The sequence below is a fragment of the Eublepharis macularius genome, chromosome 4 (assembly GCF_028583425.1).
Source record: "Eublepharis macularius isolate TG4126 chromosome 4, MPM_Emac_v1.0, whole genome shotgun sequence".
In the NCBI taxonomy this organism is placed as follows: domain Eukaryota; kingdom Metazoa; phylum Chordata; class Lepidosauria; order Squamata; family Eublepharidae; genus Eublepharis; species Eublepharis macularius.
This window is the reverse complement of record NC_072793.1, coordinates 46369673-46391945: the sequence shown is the minus strand read 5'-3', so window position 1 is coordinate 46391945 and position 22273 is coordinate 46369673. Positions and strand designations below refer to the sequence as shown.

General features: G+C 41.4%; 1 protein-coding gene across 5 annotated transcripts in view; it reads right to left on the bottom strand.

Moving 5' to 3' along the window:
- LOC129327285 (bromodomain-containing protein 4-like) overlaps positions 1-22273 on the bottom strand; it is a 111151-nt gene that overhangs the window by 34623 nt on the left and 54255 nt on the right. For all 5 annotated transcript variants that reach the window (XM_054975791.1, XM_054975795.1, XM_054975792.1 and 2 more), the window contains 5 exons: positions 20159-20433; positions 17410-17772; positions 13545-13673; positions 6359-6568; positions 3746-3945 (listed from right to left, as the gene is read on the bottom strand). In XM_054975791.1, coding sequence (XP_054831766.1) covers positions 3746-3945; positions 6359-6568; positions 13545-13673; positions 17410-17772; positions 20159-20433 — 1177 coding nt within the window. The remainder of the gene's footprint in view (positions 1-3745; positions 3946-6358; positions 6569-13544; positions 13674-17409; positions 17773-20158; positions 20434-22273) is intronic.

Below are 22273 nucleotides of genomic sequence, written 5' to 3'. Positions count from 1 at the left end.
TATTTGGCTTGTGGCCAACAGACCTTAAGGACCATCTGCTCCCATATCAATGTACCCGACCATTAGTTATTTTGGGGGACTCTACTTTGGGTATCCCCATCATCTGAGGCAAAATGAGTAGCAGCCCAAGAAATGACTGTCTCAGTTATGGCACCAAAACTGTGGAATTCTCTCCCCAGGGTGATTCATCTGTGACTATCATTATATTCCAAAGACCTTTTTGTTCTTTTGTTTGGCATTTCCTTACTGACCTTCCTTCCCATTTATAATTGGTATTTTATATACATACATATTTTTTAAAAGTTGATTTTAATGTCTTTTTAACTGCTTGCTGACTTAAGGGCCCTAATAGGATGGAAAGGAAAGACAGAAATGTTAGCCCACTATCTCCCTTTCAGCTCATCTAATAAGCTCCAACATACAATCAGGTTAACTGCCACTTAAGGTCCCAGGATGGAAGTCTCAGGAACTGGAGGCACTACTTCTTCCTCACCCACTTCTCTAACTGCCATCTGGCTAAGCAGCCTATTTATGTAAAAACATCTGTGGGTGTGTAAAGTTAGCATATAGCCACTAGGGGGCAGAGAGCTTTCATTAATGTCTTCCTTTTAAGCTGTTTCTTGGAGAGCACTGGTGGTCCCTTTTTCTCCACTACTCTTAAAGGGGGCGGGCAGGAAGAAAGGGGAGAATGCTAAGACTCTGAGCCAGGTTAGTGGGCTCTACTCTGATGGCTTCTCAGAGATGAGAACACGGGGATAAGAGAGGACTGGCTCTAGTGCCCAGCAAAGTGAGCATAAAGTGACATATCTCCTTAAAATGGGTGACTTGGAAATAATAATAATAACATTCGATTTATATACCGCCCTTCAGGATGACTTAACACCTACTCAGAGCGGTTTACAAAGTATGTTACTATTATCCCCACAACAAAACACCCTGTGAGGTAGGTGAGGCTGAGAGAGCTCCAGAGAACTGTGACTAGCCCAAGGTCACCCAGCTGGCTTCAAGTGGAGGAGTGGGAAATCAAACCCGGTTCTCCAGATTAGAGTCCCGCACTCTTAACCACTACACCAAACTGGCCTAGGCACTATTATCCTTCACCCATATGGTCTCCTATGCCACCCCTCCCTTCTGTGTCCTCTGTGTTGTGTTCTCATCGTGCTATGGAACCCGTATACACATGCAGATTGGGGACAGGAGGCTAACGCCAGGGTTTGTAGTTTTGAGCTCTTTTAAGTCTTAGAAGAACTCTCCTGCCTGGCTACAACAGGAAGCACTGCCTTCTCCTTGGGAGAAGTGACAGTAAAAGCTGAGTGGGGTTCAGCTAGTAAATGCTTCCCTAATGGCAGACCCAACCAGCCTCATCTGAAACTGACTGGGGAGGAGAAAAAGAAGAGAAACTTTGCCTGACTGCCTAAACCTGGCCAAAAACACGGGTTGCTTGAGCTCAGTTCTGCTAGCCAAACACAACTGGAACTGTAGGGAAGCCCCCTCCCCCTCAGGGTCTATTCTGCAAGAGTCTTGTCTGCTGACCAAGATGCTGAAGATGGACTGCAATTACCATGATATATTTGGTAAAGACACCCAGTGTTCTGGAAAAGCCAAAAATGTAACACAATATTGGAAGCAACAGTTTCACATAGTTAAGAAAACAGGCACCTGAAGACTAGCTGTGAAGTAAACTCTAGGATGGAGAGGGAAGAGTATGTAACAGCAAGACCATATGTAATTTATTGAGATTTATGGATACCTGCACATCAAGGAAAGGTTAAAGAGGAAGAAACATGTGGCTATGAGGTGGTATTCTCGATACCATCCTCCAAAAAAAAAAATTGTAACCACTTGGGACTTCTGAGGCAATAATATATCCAACAGATGCCACCATGTGAAATGTTACAATCGTTCCCATCTTCTAGTACAGATTTACTACAGCTAAAGTTGAGGTAGGAGTATACGGGAAAGGTGGATAGAGACTGAATAGTTAGTGTCAGGGCCTAATCAGGATTTAGTATGGCATTTTTTCTTGTTCCTATTGAGTATCTGCAGCTGCACTTTCTAACCTGATTTTTAGGCCACTTAGGAAGCTATTTCAAAGAATGCTCAGAAGCAAGGCTTACACTGTGGTCACTGGTGGAAACCTGAGCCATCAAACACAACTGAATTTGAGATGGAATTTCTGCAGAAGTCACTGATGGAGAAATAGAGACAAGAACAGAGATTGTTCTCCAAACTAATGACCTGAAGCACCAGCACATAAAGATGCTCAAGGCCTTGAAGAGTGTGTGGACTAGTAATGTGCCTGCTAAGAAGTGTGAGTGGGAATCCCTCACCAACACAAAATAAATTCTTATCATGCAAACCCAGTGATATGGACCTCTCTTTAGAAACCAAGGAACTTTTTAAAGGATGTTTGCCTATGACGTATAGAAAATGGAAAGAGGGGGCTGAAAGAGGAAAAAAGAAATGCTCAATTAAGTAAGAAAAAGAGAACCCTTGTGTAAAGAAGAAGAAATATTGTTAAAAGATCACAGGAAAGAAGACACCACTGAAAATGTTACTTGATTTGCTGCTGTGGTGTTAACCACAAGTTTATCCTTCAATACCAAAAACAAAACAAAACCATCTCAGGGAGATAAAAAAAATGCCAGCAAAAAATGCCAGCATCCTTGATAAGAGTTCTAGAATATTCCCAAAGGTGGCTCTGCACAAGCACACAGAACTCTACATGTGGAACTCCTGAAGGGACAGATTTTAGCTTATGCTTACATAGTCCCTACTCATATCTCCATCTTGTCCTCATCATTAGTTCTCTGCAGCACCACAAGTGAATCTTCTTGGAAGCTAGTATTTGGATCCTAAACATTTGCTCTGCTAACCGTGGAGCTTTCCCCTGCCACAAAAAGTTTTCCCCTGGCAGAAAAGACATGGTTTGCTGGTCTGAGGCTTCTTGCACTGAACAAAGACTCTGCTGTTACTGGAACAGATTCACAGGATCTAAAATTCAAATGTTCAATGTTCAAAAGATTTAATTTAAACCAACTACAACTGTTTGTCTCAGCTATACTTTCAAGTAGCTAAAGATTCCTGCATTACTTAGCAAAACAGCCTTTATGATCAAACACATACTGATATTTGCTGTTGGAAGAGGTCTGATTGATACTGAGATTTTCTGACAATGCAAGAAGCCATTCACTGTCTCAGAATCTATGGCACAAACTGGTGTCCGCTGTAGGATCTGCAAAGGAACTGCTGCTTAATGCAAGAAATGTGCTAGTACTGAAACAGTGGCAATAATTATTCAAACAGCCTAGAAGGTGTCTAAAAAGTTTGAATTCTAAGTTCAAACAAACAGCAGTACTGCTTAACTACAGTTACACTATCATAATAGTGGTGGTGGAAAGTGCCATCAAGTCATAGCTGACCTATGGTGACCCCCCCCCTCCCTTTCCTGGAATTTTCAAAGTAAGACACTAACAGAGCTGGTTTGTCTTTAACTGGTTCTGCAAACCTGGTCTTCTTTGAAGATCTCCCATCCAATTACTGACCAAGGCTGACCCTTCTTAGCTTCCAAGATGGGGCTTGCCTGGGCTATCTAAGCCAGGGTATCATAATACTACGAATTCAAAATTCTATTACTTCAACTAGATGCTTCAAGTACTTGAGGCAATCTTGATTACACTCTAAATGTTTCTTATTCTATACTTATCAAGTAAAAACTACAGAATGGCACACACAGAAGGCTAACCTTGAGTTACTGCTGCTGCTGTTACTTTTCTTGGCCTTCTTAGGTGGAGGATCCTTGGTTTTATTTTTCTTATTCTCTTCCACTTCTTCTTTCTTTTTGTGCTTCTCTTTCTTCTTTTCTTTCTTATCTTTTTCTTTCTTCTTTGGTTTGTTCTGTTGGGGCTGGGACAAGGCAGCCAACTGCTCATGTACTGCTTTAAGCTAAAAAGACAAAGATTGAGACTTATTTTGCTGACTTTCTTCTCTCACTGATTCATTCTTAATTATTAAAGGTCAAATTAAATGACACACCTACTGCTAAGGGTTTTTTTAAAAACAGCTGGACTATGCCTTCAAAGCATTTAATATCATCGGCACCATCCTGCATTAGTGCTTGGTACCGAGATCATAAATCATCCTTCACCAGTAATTGGGCTAAGTTGGCATAGAGCTGTGGAGTCCATTTAAGCTTTCTTTTACCAGGCTGACACCCTTCTAGTGGATCTGAGACAGGGTTAAGATGTTCTCCCTAAAACTAAACAAAAGTCTTAATGGGCAGTGGACACATTCTCTTTTATTACCAACCTCAAAGCCCAAAGTATGACCTAAAAGCGAAGATGAAATTGCTATAGAGTTGATTGTACTGGCCCCGAGTGGAAACGTATCACCAGAGTGGTCAAACCCAGTGCCATGAAGAATATGCAGCTGATGGGAAGACAGCAGTTCTAATAGTCTTAAACCTGATTTGTTCAGGGTGGGGTCCTGCGAGGACCAGTCCAAGTAACAGGCTTGCTCAGCAACCTGATTATTAACATTGGCCAAAGATACAGAAATGCCAGGACCTATTCTAGAATTGAAGTCTCCGCACAGGATGAGATGGAAGTTTGGAAAACGGAGAGTTAAGGTTTCAAGAGTGACAGAGAAGAGATCCCATATGTTCTCCACACTTTGCACTTTTAGGAGGAATACAGATGTTAACACAAGTAAGAAAAACAATGCATTGACCTTGAATCAAAAGGACCTGAATATAGTTCTGGGATCCACCTTCCAGGAAATGGACATCTATGTTTAGGTCAACAGAAACAAAAACTACCAGACTCCCACCACAATGACCTTTTGAATAGGTTTTAACTGCTGGTATTGCATAGGCACAAAAGCCCTGAAAGACAGGAGTACCAAACTCCTGAGTCCACGTTTCCTGTAAACATAATAAATTGAACCGTCACAGGAACCAAAAAAATTCAAAATCATGCAGCTTATTCCCCCACCCCATCAGATTCCAAGACAATAAATTTAATTGTCAATTAAATTACTCTCTTGTTTTTAACCCTTCCTCAAAATCCATAAAAATACACCCATTGTTGAGAGGGGCCATTCGATTTGGAACAGGAGAATTATCAGGTTGGTTCTATGCGAGGGGCCACATGTTCCCAGCTCAAAGTCCTCAAGGTAATGGCATGAGATTTTGTCCTTGCCTTCTCTTACTTTAACAGGGTGGTGAGTAGAGATGTATTCCTTGGACAAGAGGAATTCATGATCTGCCAGGGGGGAGGGGCTAGATGCAGTGGGGAGGGATAACGTTGGAGGAGGCTCAGCTGGAACCACCTCTACGTTAATCATGACATGGGGGGGAACCTGAGACAAAGGTGTAGAGCTGCCCTCCTGTGTTTCCAAAAGTCTAGATCTCAATAACCACTGTCTGTCAGAAATTTCCACCTGCTCCAAGACTGGCAGGGCTGTAAAAGCACTGATCAAGTCCTCCTCTAAGGTATCTTCAGGAAGGAGACACTCAGCATTACCTGTAATGGGGACAGATGAGTCAACCCAGATTAAATCTTGCTGGGAAGCACTAACTAAATTTCCTTTAAGAGAATTAATCACAGCTGCTGAACCAGAGAAGTGAGAGTCTTTCACTATGGCTGCTGCGGCTGCGGGCTCCTGCAGCAGAAAGGAGGAAGATTAACTATTTCCCCCATTTCTGAGATCTCTATAGTTCTGGAGCTATATGTCCTGCTGGGGAAGATGTACAATTACCCTTTCAATTGCCTGTGTGTTTTCCCTAATGGAGCATATAGGAGTCACATCAGCAAAGGAGAAAGATAAGAGACCACAACAATGGCATTGGAAGAAAGCGCTCATATATTCTTCTTCCTACCACACCGTAGCCCAATCTGAATCATGTGCACACATACATACCTATTTATCAGTAAAAACATGAAAAACATCCATTTACAGGTTTCCCAGCATTTTGCCTACTTTGACCCTTAGTTGAAGCAAGGGTGGCAAACATATTGGTCTCATCCTTGTATTGTGACAAAGCATGATGACAAAAATAAAAGTAATTATTTGTTGCTTTGGGGCTAAAATATTGCCAATCTGACCACTGACTTAGGCTACCAGATACCAAGTTACATGATTTCATATTTCTTCAACCCCTCCCCTCCTCTGTTAAGCACTACATTGACCGCTCTTAATAATTATGACTAACACAAGGATGAAAATGAGCCCCAGAATTTGGGTTCTGAGCACCTCCAGGTTAGTGTATATGACATTAAATAAAAGACAGGAAGCTAAAATTAAGCAAATAACTGACCCTGTATCCTTCAGGTTCACAGTAGCACAATAAACATTTTACCTGTTCCTGAAGTTCTGCTAGCCGCTGTGCTCGCTCCTCCTCGGAATCATCTGATGAACTGTCACTATCAGAAGAGCTATCACTGCTGCTATCACTGGACGAAGGTGGGGGCATTTTGGGAGGGGGCTGCACCACTACTGGGGAGGAAGCTGGTATCACGGGTTCTTCAGGTTCATCTGGCATTTTAGCAAAGCGCATCTCAAAAACATCCTGAGGAAAACACGATAACTATATGTAAGAGACTATTCCAATGTTACATTCTACTGCGATCAAGAAACTATGCAAACTGCTCAGTGGTTCCCATTACATTCTGCAGAACTAAGTAAATTGGTCACAAACTGCACAGTTATTACCATCAAAATCTTTCCTTCACTCTAGATACTGTAATAATCACCAAAGGAAAGTTTATCATGAAACCAAACAAAGTTCCAAGTATATTCTTTCACAAAACAATGGCTGTTCACGCCCATGGTGAAAAAGTAAAAAGCTTCAACTTCTCCTACTTGCACAGAAATTCCTGGCTCACTTTCTACATATACCCTTACCCATAGAAATGATAGGTGTGTTTTCAGCCTTGTCTTGATAAGGTATCTGAAAGCATAATGGTGACACAGCTCTGTGTGCTTTTGGTAGGGTTGCCAGCCCCCCACTGGAAGTCAGGGTTCCCCTGTCCTCAGCCCGCACTTCCTGCAACTGCTCATCTGGCTAGCAGACTTTCAGGTCTCAGTGAGAAAGGTGGATGCTAAATAAGTAAAATAAATAAATAAATGTGCTGACATCACTTCCTTTATGCCCAGAAATGATGTTGCTCAATGAAGCCCTGGTATTTGGGTGAAAACCATAGTTTTTTCCAAATACAAAAGCACTTCCGGCAGGCTTGCCATGTGATGATGTTATTTCCAGAAATGACACAGGGTATTGCTGGCTAGTGTGCCCTGCAGCCTTGTCTTAATAAGGTAAGTCCTCCCTTCCCTCTGTGGTTGTCTCCCAGCTGTCTGTTACGAAGGGAGACCTGGCTCTTGACAGTATTTTTAAAATATCTGTATCAGTTCGTGTTCAGAGAAAATTGAGTGATTGTAACTTTAGTTATGCTGGTGGATGATTAGGATTTAGACAGTTGGCTAATTTTTCCAAAGCCTCTCAACAGCATTTGATACAATTTCTCAGTAATTCTGTTTGAATCAACTATGCCTGTTGAGAACTGCAGGCACTACTTTATATTGGTTCTACTCTTACCTTGCAGGTCCTTTATCAAGTGGGTGACTGTAGAGCTAAGCGAAGGTTAACAAATTGAAATTTATTCAAAGATGACAGGTTTTCATTAGACTTGTATGTTTCTTTCATAATTAATTACACTAATTATTAAAATGCAGTTTTAAAAATTATTGTAATTAATGTGAAAATGAAACAGATTCCAATATAAACAGCCTATATAAAAATCCCTTGGTTTTATTTAATTTTGTTTTCTTTCTTTTGTTATTGCAGACTCGTCTCTCTCTGACTCTATCGGTTTTACTTTTACAAGCAGCCAGAAATTTTCCTAATAAGGGAAGCTACTGTGTTCCTTAAGGAGGGGAGAAAGACTCTAGACTTTCTTGATTTACCAGTGCTCATATTCATTATCTCGGACGTAATTTCATCCATATGATCAACAAGTAGCTGTTGCTGTCCCATATCTAAATATGGAAAATCAAGGTGAGAGAAAACATTTCCAAGTCTTCTCTTGATAGTTCTTTGCCCTTAATATACAATTTAAAGTAAACCTTTTAAAACTGCATTTTTTTTTCAGTAGTGGTAGTATGCATTAGATTCTCCTCATCCTCAATCACAGGAATATAATTCTTATTCTTTGTTGCCTTAAACGATGGACCAATAATCTGCCAGCTTGCTTTCTTCTTTCCCAGTATGGCCGGTACAAGCACATCAAAGCATCTTCTGCTTTCATTGAGAATATATTATTTATCTCATATTTAACTTTTTGCAACTCCCAACAGAGATCGGGATTGGGAAATGTAGCAAATCGAGTTAATGAATGTTTCAACTTATTTTTCATGTTCGTTTCTTCCCATTCTCTAAGCTTCTTCTTATAAGACACATATGCGATAATCCTTCCTTTGATATAAGCTTTACAAGTTTCCTGTTCAACAGTACAAATGTTCATAGTTCCTAGGTTAATATTAAAATACTCTGCAAGCTGAGCTATCATCTGTATTTTAATAATAATAATAACATTTGATTTATATACTGCCCTTCAGGATGACTTAACACTCAGAGCGGTTAACAAAGTATATTATTATCCCCACAACAATAATTACCCTGTGAGGTGGGTGGGGCTGACAGAGCTCCTAGAAGCTGTGACTGACCCAAGGTCACCCAGCTGACTTCAAGTGGCAGGAGTGGGGAATCAAACTCGGTTCTCCAGATTAGAGTCCTGCACCCTCAACTACTACACCACACTGGCTCTCAGTTTCATCATTAGTTTCATTAGAAGTTTCATCATTGATCAGAGAAATGTTAAGACACTATAAGCTTGGTGGTCTAACCCTATTAGGAAATTCGAGAACTAATGAAATACAGGCATGATCAGAAAGAACAATTATATTTATATCAAATGCTTTAATTTGAAACATCAACACAGCTGAAACAAGGAAATAATCTAATAAAAAAAGTTACGATGTAAAGAAGAAATAAAGGTATAGTGTCTGTCCTGTGGGTGAAACAGAGGCCAAGGATAAATCAAACTTAGTTCAGCCATATAGTTTTAAAGTGCAGATCTCACCAATGAAAGTTCCTTATGTGGGGGTGTGCTTCAATCTAAAAATGTATTTAGCATTTCATTAAATTCTCCCCCCACTAACAAATAATCATATCTAAGATCTACCAAGTTACTAAAACACTGATGAAACATATATGGAGATTCTACATTTGGACTCTATACATTAATCATAACCGTAACAGAATCAACGTTTTTCACTACCAAAATAATAAAACAACCATTTGGGTCTGTTATCACTTCTTGAACCTGAAAAGAGACATGTTTATGTATTAATATAGCCATACCTTATATACATCTCCAACCCAGTCTCTACATAACTTGTTTTTACCATTTGCCATTATATGAGTTTCTTGTAAAAAAAAAGCCATGTCAGTATTAAGATTTTTCAATTTGGAGATTGGACATAGTTATGTCCAAAGTTTTTACTTTGGACATAACTGTAACTTGTATGCTAATTTAAGATGAGCCCCTCTTTTTTGATGGCATACCAGGGGGGAAATATAAATACCTGATTAAATACTGCAGTATTAATGGCCAAATTAATCTGTTACAGCTGGAAAATTAACATGCTTTAGTGCTGACAAATTTATTGAGAAGGGTATCTTTTGTAATTTTCTGGAATATTTAATACATTCCAGGAGCCTATTCAGCCCTATATAGTAACAGAAAAGTGTTTTTATTGTTATATACATATATTATTAAGATTCTTCTGTGACAGAGATGGGAAGGGCTGAAGACTAGCATTAATTTTTTTTCTCCCAGATTCAACCCTCCCCCAAGGATTTTTTTTCTAAACAGAAAAACTGAAATTTAGGGGAGTACTAGAAAAAAAATCCCCTATGAAGCATTTTTTATTGAATGAGTGAGATGCTTTAAGACAAGGTGTTACTCACTCCAAACTCATAGTATGAAGATTTTTATTTAAGATAATCTACAGCATTAGCTAATGACAAGTGGGCTCTGGGACTTAAGGGGGGCATCTCATTACCCCCCACCATGTCCTCTTTCCCTTCTTTGTCCCCCACAGCCTCTCCTTCTTTTCCTGCTTCCTTTTCTTTCCCAACTACCGTTGCCTGTCCCCCATCTTCACCCCACAGCAGCCTCTCCCCTATGATCCAGCTGCACGGTGCCAGCTGAGCCAGGCCCAGTAGCATAATGGAGGACTTGCAGGGGATACTTCACTTTTCCCTGAATCCCTTCCCCTACATTATTTCCTCTTTCCCTCCTCCTGGCAGCATCCATATGCTCACCTTTCCCTATGTCTCTCTCTCCTTCAAACCCATTTAATAATGTACCTTCTATTTGCGCTACATCTTCACGTATATTTCTTAATTTACTTCATTTATATACTGCCTTTCTCCACAATGGGGACTCAAAGCAGTTACATCATTCTCTGTGCCTCCATGACTGGATCAAAGTCACCCAAGGGAGGTTTCACAGCAGAGTGGTGATTTGAACCTGGGTCTTCTACATCCTACTCTGAAACTCTAACCACTACACTAAACTGGCTTGGGTAGGGGGTTGCTGCTGCTGAACAGTGGCAAGTAGCTAGCCCTTGGTGAATCATACAAGTCATGTATCAAGTTACCCAGCGGTTCCTTCTATGCTTGGCATCCATGAGGCCTCCTGCAAAGGCCAACGCATCCTGAGAAAGGTCCTTTCCCCCCTCCCCCTGCCTTTTACTGACCAAAACCAAGCATGGAACACTAGCTAAATTGTTATAGCTGCCTAACAACAGCCACCGAGGGCAACTGGTTAAAGCTACAGGCACTCCTTTTATCATTTTGTTGTTTTTTTAAAAAAAAAACAATGCATTTTTTTAGATTTCAGATTTTTCTGCAAACCTGGGGCATTTTTCAGGTGCATAGAACGATCTGTCTTGTCCATTCATGACTTTGATCTCTGGATTTAAGTATCCTCAGATTTTGCCACTTGGCTATTAGTATATAAGCTAATTTTTGTGTATATAGCATATTTTCATAGATATATTCATTGTTTAAATGCAAGCATTTTTGTCCACAAACAATATGCTATGAAACATAATACGCTATTGAAGAGTTTAGTGTTTCCGATATTATGAAGGTTATTGATATCCAAATACAAGGTAGTCCTATTGCAGCTAAGAGGCTGTTTCTGTCCAACTAACAGACATGTTTGTTTACTACAAAAGCCGTTTTTATTTTCAACTTTTTTTTCCTTACCTCTCAGATAACAGAACACGTGCCAAAGTAGCCTAGGGTGAAGCAGTCTGCAGCTTTCTCTCTTACGTATTGAGTACATTTGCAAATTTGTTCACAGAAAATTATGCCATTTATACTCCTAGATTCCACAAATATGCCAGATAGTACAATTACGTATACAAGCTGTTAAAGCAGTAAAATAAGCTTAGGTTTGATAGGAAAAAGCACTGCATGTATTTAAATGTCTCCCAAGTTTCTATTTTAAAAAGGGAAGGGCTGTTTTTTCCCCAATGGTTTCAAAATGCCAAGAAACTTTATATCTATGTGTGTTTCTTTTGCTCTCTTTGAACGTGTTTTTTAAACACTGCTTTTCTTAAACAACAAAATGCCCTCCTGCTTAACGAAAGCAAGAAAATAAAAAGGGTAGATCTGAACAACACTTTGCCTTATATAGAGAAGATGTGTGCTAATCAATGCTATTTTAAAACACTGGCTCAAAATTCATGGGGCTGTCTAATAACAGGTTTTAATCTACCTTAACTGCTCTTGTCAATTTCACCTAATAGCCTGGGCTGTCAAAATGACTAACTTAAAGCAGTAGTTAATTGATAAAAAACAGACAAATAAAATGAGTTCAAAAAGCAGTACAGTCACAGAAAAATGCAGGCCCAAAACAACTGTTTAGACAAATCAAGTGCTCTATCAGACGCACTAATACACTCCATCTCAGTTATGCATGCTGGAATCCAAAAGGGCAGCAATCCATATAAACACTGGCTTTCAATCACCTCCATGCACAAAAGTAAGATGCAAGCACACTACAAGAAGTAACTGCATGAGGGGAGGGAGAGATAGTGGCATACATCTATGTGCACATGAAAGTGCTTTCTGTGTGTATCTTCGAAGCTCAGCTATATTACCTGTCAAGAGCTCACATACTGAATTATAGTATTAATATGAATAAAACTTGAAGTCTTATGATGCCTTAAAAATTAGCAGAATTTTATTCCAGCGTAAGTGTTTGAGGACCAGAGTCCACTTCTATGAAAATTTACGCTGAAATAAAATTCTGTTAGTTTATGAAGTGCTCCAAGATTCCTGTTTATTTTTCCCCGCTATAGACTAACACAGCTGCACCTCCATACTAACAAGTAAATATATCCTCTAGCTACCAGCTAAAATTTTTCAGGAAGCTACACAATACACTAGAACAGTTTTTCCCTAACAATCCAGACTTTACTTTAGCCATCTTCTAAAAATACTTCCAGGCTCCATCTCAGCAATCTATTTGGTGTGTGCACATTTGGAAACTCTCATACGCAACTATATGCAACACCAATGATGGCTTAAGAACTAAGCGGATTGATATAAAAAGCTATTACAGGTAATTTTAGAAGGGGTGCTATACCCTTCTGCCTGGCTCCAGACCTACTCATTGAACTACTGAAGTCAAAATTACACAGCAGGCAGATGACTGAACTCTGTGAAGATGGGATCAAGTAAAAAGAATAAGAAAGTGGTAACTGAGCTCCACCTGGCTGTTCTAAGCACTGACCCAAAGGGTAGGAGTTGAGTAGCTCCTTTCTCCAAGTGCTGCTTCAACAGTTTCTTTTTGTGCTTCAAAGAAAGGGAACAGTTTTCTAGAAGTGTGTGAACTCCCTGCCATTATTTGTGTTCTGGTACCAGAGGATCATCAAGAATCCCTGAACCTGTGACACTCTTGCAGATGCCAGACACTACCAGCCTTCCAGAGGAACCTAGGCTCTAAAACAATAGAGTGCAAGGATCATCGATCTTTCACTTGCTGCCCCCTCCCTGCACTCCAGCAACAGTTTCTGAACCTGGGAAAGTTGACTCCTAGAGTTGAGGGACCTATAGGAACTAATAGCCATGCACATCAAGAGGACTGCAACTGAGTGAGGAGAAAGAAGGTAAAATCACCCTCTCCTCCTCCTTCCATCAACACCAAAGTGCTAGGGAGAGGGGAATACAGGAAAAATCCACATTCATCAGCACTTTCTGCTGAGGGATCACTGGATTCAACCCACTGAAGATTCCCAGACAAAAATAAAGCACTATTAAGGTTTTCCTAAGCACAACAGCTGAAACTCTAAAATTCCAAATGTATAATGTTTTAAATAGTTTGCTTTCAGAACTATGCTGCAGATTGATCTTTTTAGAAGAATGAATTTCAAGCAGGAAATTATTCTGAATAAATCTTTTTCTTTACCTGCAATTTCCGTGCCATAGCAACCACCTCGTGATCAGGAGGATTATACTTGTAGCAATTGGAAAACATCAATCGGACATCAGCTGCAAATTCCTGAGCATCTCTATAATCCCGGTTCTCCAGTTTGGACTGGAAATGTAAAAATTCTACCATTAATATTGCAAAAACCACAAGTGGAAAATGTGACAAAATTAGACCACTACACTTTGGGCATCAATCACATCCCAATGTATGCAGATGTGTATACCACAGCCACTATAAAATTTACTACAGGAAGTGGCTCAAATTCAGGGATATCTGCAGTATCCTTGTGGCAAAGTATACCCTAGAGTGTTTTACAATAGTCTGGAAAATTCATTGTAGGACTATGTAAATTACTCTTCCTATAGTAAACCTCACAGCAAACTCCTGGCAACTGCCTGATGAGTATGTAAAGGAGTCCAGAATTTAGTTTACACTAAAATCTTGGGCTACTTGCGAATAATACAGATTCCCACCCCAGCTTCATTTGCTGAATAGCAGGGAAAAGCACTGTGAGAAATCTGACTAGGCCAGTTATGCTATGGGAACAGGTATCCCATTCAGCAAGGGCAAGATGTAGACAACATCTCCCATAAACAAAGATCAGTAACTTTGGTGATCAATCCCTGAACTCATCACGGAGGTGAGTACATGGACTTAGGTAGTCATTTCCATTCAAAGGCAGTGCAGATATCCTATTTAGGGGTGTGCGATTCGGGTTTCGGATTCAGATAAAGTACCCGAATCAGACCCGATTCACAATGATTGGAAAACCCTGAAACAAATCCTCCTGAAGCTATTCGTATTGCTTCAGGAAGCTTCTGGTTGAGGGGTTTAAATGCCCCTTTCCGTGCAACTTTGCAGCAGCAGGGAAAGCGGTATTTAAACCTGTGGATCAGTTGTTTGGTGGGGAGATCCCCGCCAAGCAACTGATCCAGCCGGCTGGTGTTTAAAAACCCCTTTTTTGTGCCATTGCGAAGCAGCACAGAAAGGGATATTTAAACCTGCGGATCAGCTGTTTGGTGGGGGGATCCCCACCAAACAACTGATCTAGTTGGTTGGGTGTAAATGCCCCTTTTTCTGCCACTGCGATACAGTACGGAAAGGAGCATTTAAACACGCGGTTCAGCTGTTTGGCAAGGCGATCCCTGCCAAGCAGCTGATCCAGGGCGTCTCCACCTGCTGTGGAGGCGGCGGCGGTGTGGACCCCACAGGAGCCATCTCCACACTTCCTCACTGCCTAGCCGGCCGCTGCACAGCACCGGCCCTTCCTGCCCCTCAAATGGCCACCGCTGCCCTCAACTGGCCCCAGTGGACAGTCACTGTCCACTGGGGCAGAAAGGGCCAGAGAAAGCATCTCCGGCCTTCTCTGCCACCCAGCTGGCTGCTGTGGTGGTGGAGGAGCCAGCTCCAGCCCTTGCCGCCCCTAAAATGGCCACTGCAGTGGCAGAGGAGGTGGAGGAGGCACTTCCTGCCCCTCAAATGGCCGCTGCAGCGGACATTTGAGGGGCATGAAGGGCTGGAGGAGGCAGCTCCAGCCTTCTCCGCTGCCCTGTTGGCTACTGTGGTGGCACGGGCCCCACAGGAGCTGGCTCCACACTTCTCCGCCGCCCAGCTGGCCACTGCAGTGGCGGAGGAGGTGGCATGGGCCCCGCAGGAGCTGGCTCCGCCCTTCTCCGCTGCCCAGCTGCGGCAGAGGAGGTGGCGAGGGCCCCACAGGAACTGGCTCTGCGCTTCTCCACCACCCAGCTGGGGGCTGTGGAGGCAGTGCGGGCCCTGCAGGAGCCAGCTCTGGCTTTCCCCACCACCCAGCTGGTCTTCCTAGCTCCAGGTAAGTGGGGTGGGGGTGCAAAGGAGAGGAGAGTAATTGGGGGCTGAGGGGGGCTAGGAGACAGGCAGCTTCCCCTTTATTTCAGTATGCTCTGAATCTTTACGTAGCATACCGAACCAATTTAAATACCTGAAGCCGAAGCAGCTTGCTGCTTCAGCTTTTGGGCTATTACAGATCATTTTCCCGCTTCAAGTAAACATGAAGCAGGAAAACCGAATTTTTTCCAGGTGCACGCCCCTAATCCTATTCTGTTCAACACAAAAGTGAGAGCACCAGGAAACATAGCTGCAGCAACAGAGAAGAGGACCTCATCCTTTTGACTGACTTGGGTATTCTCTTTCTCTCAGCAACCACGTCAAACTGAAGAGAACCAGTGGCTAGAAGAGTTGCATACTGTGCTCATCTTATACAAGAAGCACAGCTAATTTAATTAAAAGGAATATCCCATCAGGAATCCATGCTGGAGTGAGCAGGACTAGGACTGTAAGGTTAGATCTTAGAACCTGTGATAATGCATAATGCTGTATAAAATTATCAGATATGATCCCTACTATTTTCTCTTGCAGTTAAGCTTGTGGATTTTAGCTTGTTTTGGATGGCTACGCATTGAAAATGGCCACCACAATGTTGGTGATTGTAATTCTTCTGCAAATCTGTGTTTTCAACAACACAGTAGTCAAGACCTCAGAACTGATTTACGTTGCAATTCTATGGACAGTTACTTTAATTTAAGCTCATTGATTTCAGTGAGCTGAGACTGGAATAACTTTGCATATGTCTGCATTGTAAATGTGGCTTTCCTATGTGGTAAGGTGGTGACCTCTTACTTTTGTCACAGTTCCCTGGTTACTGTAACTGGCAGTACAATCCTATGCAGTGTGACACAATTCTAAGTACAGTGAAGTCAACAGATTTAGAAAGGTGTAACTGTGCTCAGGACTGCACTGTGAATATTGCTTTCAGTCCTCTGGGATCCAGTTCATAAAGTTCAGAAAGATGTTAGCCAAGAGGAAGGGAAGAGACACTAGTAACTGATTCCTATCAGAGCTCTAGAAACATCTGCATTACAGTTTGCACAGCCACAGATCCACATTTTAATGCACAAAGACCAAAAAGCAGGACTATTATGATACAGTGCTAAATACTGTAAATGTAGTGTCAGAGTGCAGCCTTATATCCTAATAACCCTCCCTCTCAACTACTTTATGAGCTAAGTCATTATTATTTACATGTTTCCAGTTGGAGATACAGTGATGGCTGTCCAATGAACTTATGTTTTAAAATAAAAAACAGTTTGCATTTGCAGGCATGAACTGCTATGCTAGGCAAATCCTTCCCCATAGATAACGACTGTAAATATTCCATCAAAGTTTTTATTACACAAAGCACGCCTTCCCCCTGGATTCCCTTGTACAATACAGATAGCATTTTAAACTTCAGTTTATAAAGTGACTTATGAAGATTCCCCCCCACCACAGAAATTCAATCAGATAGAATTGGATGTAAGGAAAAAACAGATTACTTCTCTAGACTACTGAAGCCTAGAAATGTGAAGGCTTAGGGAAATACTGGGAATAAAATAAATGGGGAAAACACACCAGCCTTCTCATCTCTAGCAGAACTACAATATTTGCATAAAAATGAAGCTGGCAGATTACCACAGCTTCCCCGTGCATAAAATGTATTATAAACACACAACATTCCTTACATTCTTAAGGAGGAAGAGAAAGGCCAAACATTTTCAAGTGAACAGGTTTTTTTTTAGAGGAAACTCATTTCTGTTTTTTAAAAAATCCTGCTCTGATATTCTTCTAAAATGTCATCTTATATACGAAGTTGATCAGGAAGACCAAAATAAATATACAACTGTTGCGATTGGGAGAAGTATAAGCTGAATTAGAAAATAAATATATGCATGAACACACATGTAGAAACCCAGTTCCAGCCCTTGATAAATTCAGTTGCATACATTTTTTTTGCAAGACGGCATGTTTGTTATAAAATTGCACTTACTTTAATTGTGCTCAGATCCATGGGATGCTTTATGATATCACAATAGTCATGAAGTCCCAGTGCTTCCACATCCACAGGTTTGTAGAAGGGCCATGCATAAGCAGCATGCTTTTTAGCAAACATCTCTTTTATAATGCCACTACAATACTTTAATTGCTCTGACACTTTGTTACTGTTACTCTTCTCTACCACGTGCTGCTGAGAGTCTGGAACATCTTTCTTTGGAGGCTTCACAGGTCGAGTTTCCCTTCGTGGACCCGTCTTGGCAGACTTGGGTTCAGTGGGCAGTGATGAGGATTCATGAACTGGGTCTATTGTTGTTGGAGTTGTAGTGTCTGCTTTCCTCTTTACACCCTTTTTTGTCTGCAAAAAAGAAGAACTGTGATTTACTTATCTGAAATATCTAGACTCTGTATTAACAAATGCCCTCCAGCTCACAACAAAAACAACAAATAAAATCTGAACACATTTACCAATAAGACTGTTTCCCCAAAATGTCACATTTTTGCATGTTTTATAGGTTATCTTATGCAAATATCTAAGATCTTTTTCATGTGATAGCATAGATAAACTATGATTGCTTTGATGCTTAAATATTCGTGTTTTCTATTGTATAATCTTCTCAGCCAAAAAATGATGTTACATCCAACTTGCACGACAAAACTATAAATCTGTGAAAAATGACAGAAAGAGTTAAATTGGTAGATCACCACTGGTCTATTCTCTGATAGAAGAACATTAATCTAGATAGAGTCCACTATTTTTAATTAGCTATCAAACATGAAAGCACACCTTTAGTCACCTAACATTCTGGGAAAAAAACACAGACTGTTCAAGCAAAGTTTAGAAGTTCACCTGGAATACTAGTGTATTGCTTTATACTGCTTATAACTCAGGAACACAATCCTAAAGACATTTTTTGAGAATAATTCCCAGTGAGCTGAAGGATTCTGAGTAGACCTATGTAGGACTGCAGTATCAATCACTCAGTGCCATTCATAGCATGTCGACTTAGAATCCTATTCAGGTTTATTTGGTGGGGCTTACTTCAAGGAAGTTTTCTTAGGATTGCACTATACACCACACTAGTTAAACTGCCAAAGTTAGACATTACTGAGATTAGATTACAAACTTAACCAATTGGAAGCAAGCAGTACAAGCTATGAGTTCTTCTCCAGCTCAATTTGTAATCCAAGCTGAAGAATTCCTGTCTTCTGCTAAATAAAAAAATAAAAGCGAGGTATTGCTGCAGCATTAATTTTGGCTGTATTAACAGCCATCCTACGGAGGAAGGTCCAAGTAGCATTCGATTGGAAGGAAATAAGACACCCAGGTATTTAAAGTGCTTCAGTATTTAAACAGACACCCAGTATTTAAATAGACACCCAGGTAGTTAAAGTGACCAGTAATGTTAGAACCTGTCTTAAATGTGATTTTGTTTGATTATTTTGAAATAACTGTAAGCTGCTTTAGGTTTCTACAGGGAAGAAAAATGGGGTAACAAGCTACCTAAATAAGTTCCTTCAGTACTGTTACTACAAGATAAGAAGGCCTGGGGTCCATGTGCAAGCAACTGAGAACTCTGCTGTACTCTGGACTAATGGGGGTAGGGGTGGTAGCTTTTCTAAGCCTTACCCCAAACTGAGTTGGGAGAAATTAACTAGTTCTCACTTGAACTTTACTACCAGGATCTCAGATAAAATATTTTCCAATGCACCTGTTTAAGGTCCTTTAAATTAGAGGTGCGAAGGATAGAACATGAGGCATTATAAAGCACAGCATCTGCATACAGCTCTACACATTACCTCAGACTGGCAAAATGAAGGGAATTGTATTTTAAATAGTTGGGATTTTAAATAAAAGTTAGAGCCTCACCAAAAAAGTGAGTGACCATTAGCAGAGAGATGCTGTCATGATCCTAGGCCTGCAGGCCTCAAGGAAGCCTGAAGCCTTATAGCAAATTTTCTAGTAGGTTCGACTGCCATTTCCCAAGAGCCTTCCCAGCTTTAGGATAGGATTAAGGAAAAATGGAGGGAAAAGGAAGGCCAGTCAGCATCAGGAAAGCTGTGCCATGGGGAAAATAATATAAAGCCTCCCATGAAGGGGGAAAGTATTCTTCTCTCAGCTGTGAGGCAAAGCAGCTGCCAGCAAGAAATGATCCCTCACCCAGCGAGAGTGTGTTGGACCTAGGAAGGTTAGGTATTGTAGGGACCATTCAGGTAGCTACATTAGGAAGCTTTATTGTTTTCTTGCTGATCTTTTACATATATATTAACCTTGCCTTGCTTCCTGAAAAGTATCCCATTAAAACTGCTGCTCACAAGTGTTCTTTTTTGCCCTATTTGTTTGGTGATTACCAATCTTGTTAAATAAAACAATTTGTTTTATTCTGTCTGGGTTCTCATGTCTCAAGCCCAATCAGTCATCTGGCAACACCCTCACCAGTAGAGGAGTGGCTGCTTGGAAGGGTGAAGGAAGGGGGGGTACTCTGGACCCTTCTTGGGAGAACTCCCAGACCAGAGTGGTAGCATCAAGACAGGCCCTTGCCTGTTTCAGGGTTGAAGAAGGCAGAAGGCTCCTGGAAGGAGATGCCTTAAATTGAACAGACTAGGCCTCCCAACCCATGACAGATGCCCCAGGTTTGTATTTGATTATACCTCTGCATTATTTTTGTTCAGTTATTTTACCAGATATTTTCTCCACAGAGAGCTACTGTCCACTAAATAAATCAGAGTGTTCACTTACTTACCTTCATGGGCTGTGCAGTTGTTGGGATAATTGGTGGGTGTGTTTGAATGGGCTGGGGGGCTGAAGCTGGAGGTGCAGGAGGTGGCGGTGGGGCAGGAGGCTGGGGAGGCACCACAGTCATTACAGGCGTCTGAACAATAAGGTCAGCAGGGGTCACAGGAGGAAAGGAATGAGTTGTTTGCACCGGCTGAGGATTCTGCTGTGGAGCTTGTGTCTGAGCTGGGGATGATGTCTGCGTTGTATTCTGTATCGTTGATGCTCCTGCCTTGGATGTAACTGTCAAAAAGTGAAACAAAATCACGTTACACGTCAAATCTCTTATGCTTAAATACACAAAAATATAATTACATAACATCATTATATAACCTTAAATAACCTAAAATAAAAAGATTCTCCTTCTCTGGTATCCATATTTAATCTTTTAAAAAATGCAACACAGTGATTCTGATCAACCTATCCACTACTGAGTGCACTGAAATGTTATTACAGTCATTATATCTAATTCTGTACATGACTTCAATGCAGATCAATAAACCCAGAAAATGGGGCCAGATACAAACAAGAGCCATGTTTCTACAGAAAAATCTCAAAAGTTTTAAAAATGGGAGGGGGGGAAACAAACAAAACTCCCCTTTAATAATAATGATGATGATGATGATGATGATGATTTATATACCGCCCTTCAGGACAACTTAATGCCCACTCAGAGCGGTTTACAAAGTATGTTATTATTATCCCCACAACAAAACACCCTGGGAGGTGGGCGGGGCTGAGAGAGTTCCAGAGAGCTGTGACTAGCCCAAGGTCACCCAGCTGGCTTCAAGTGGAGGAGTCGGGAATCAAACCTGGCTCTCCAGATTAGAGTCCCACGCTCTTAACCACTACACCAAACTGGCTTCAAAGGGGAACACTGTCCATGCCTACACAGGGAACACCAAGGAAAGATGTGGAACAATTAGCAATAGTGGGGGGAATGGGGGTGGATAGGGAGGAGAAGATGGGCAGGAAAGTGGTGGTTGTTGATAGGGTAGATGGATGACAGCGCCATTGCCAAAGGGGAAAGTAAAGGGAGGAAGCTGGGCTGGACAAGCAACAAAGCAGCAGCACCTTCTTTCCTTCTCAAGCTGCCCCCCATGCCCAGAAGAGAAGGCAGAGGAGCATCTCTTTGTTTTTTTTCCCCTTTCTCCTGCTTCCTTGCCTGGGAAAGAAAATGATGAAGCAGTAGAGATAGCGGCCAGAGGGAGAATGCTGTGGCAGCTGTCCTCCTCTCTTCTACAATTTTCTCAGAAGTACTGGGTGGAGGTGACAGAGAGGTGGTGGTGGGAAGGGTGGGTGAGCAAGGCAGGTAGAGTCAGGAGCACTGAAAGCTACTGAGGAGCCTGCAAGTATGAAGCAGTGGCAAGGGAGGCAGTGAGGAGGGCAAGACAGGAACCAGGGGATGAGACCAGCAGGAGGAGGGGAGGGGCGAGCAGGAAGACAGAAAAAGGGGAGGGGAAAAGGGGAGGGAGGCAAAGCAAGATAAAAGGCTGGACCCTCCCATAAAGGAGTCTCATGGGTCCCTGCTTGAATCTAATAAAATGAAAAATATCTATTTTGAAACAGGTATACTTTCTGTCTCCATTCTCTTCATCTTCGCCATTACAGCCAGGTCTCTTATATTTCTTATTTAAAATGACAGTGGAAGTATAATTGTAATCTTTCACAGGCTGTATTCATAACAAACTTCTGCTTGTTTATGATGGACACCAAGACACTTTGTTGCAGTACTTGTACACTGTCCTCCCTCCTCGTCTGTCCTTTCATGCACACGGCAAGACTGAAAGCTTACCAACTTAGTAAGCTTTCAGTCAGGCTTCAGTTTCCCTGACATCCAAATACAGGTGCCCAGGAAAACTGCTGTTTGCTTCCTCCCTATACATCAAGATTCTAAACCAGGATTAAAAGATGGTTTCCAGTTTGTGGAGAGGAACTAACTCAGATTTGCCAGGGTGCTTGCATTCAGAAGCTTTTTCAAATCAGTGTGACCGAAAATTTACAGAATCTGCATTCATGCATGCCAGAAACAAGACAGATGTTTGTTGTGCTGTGAATGTATCCAAAAATATGAACTAGTTTT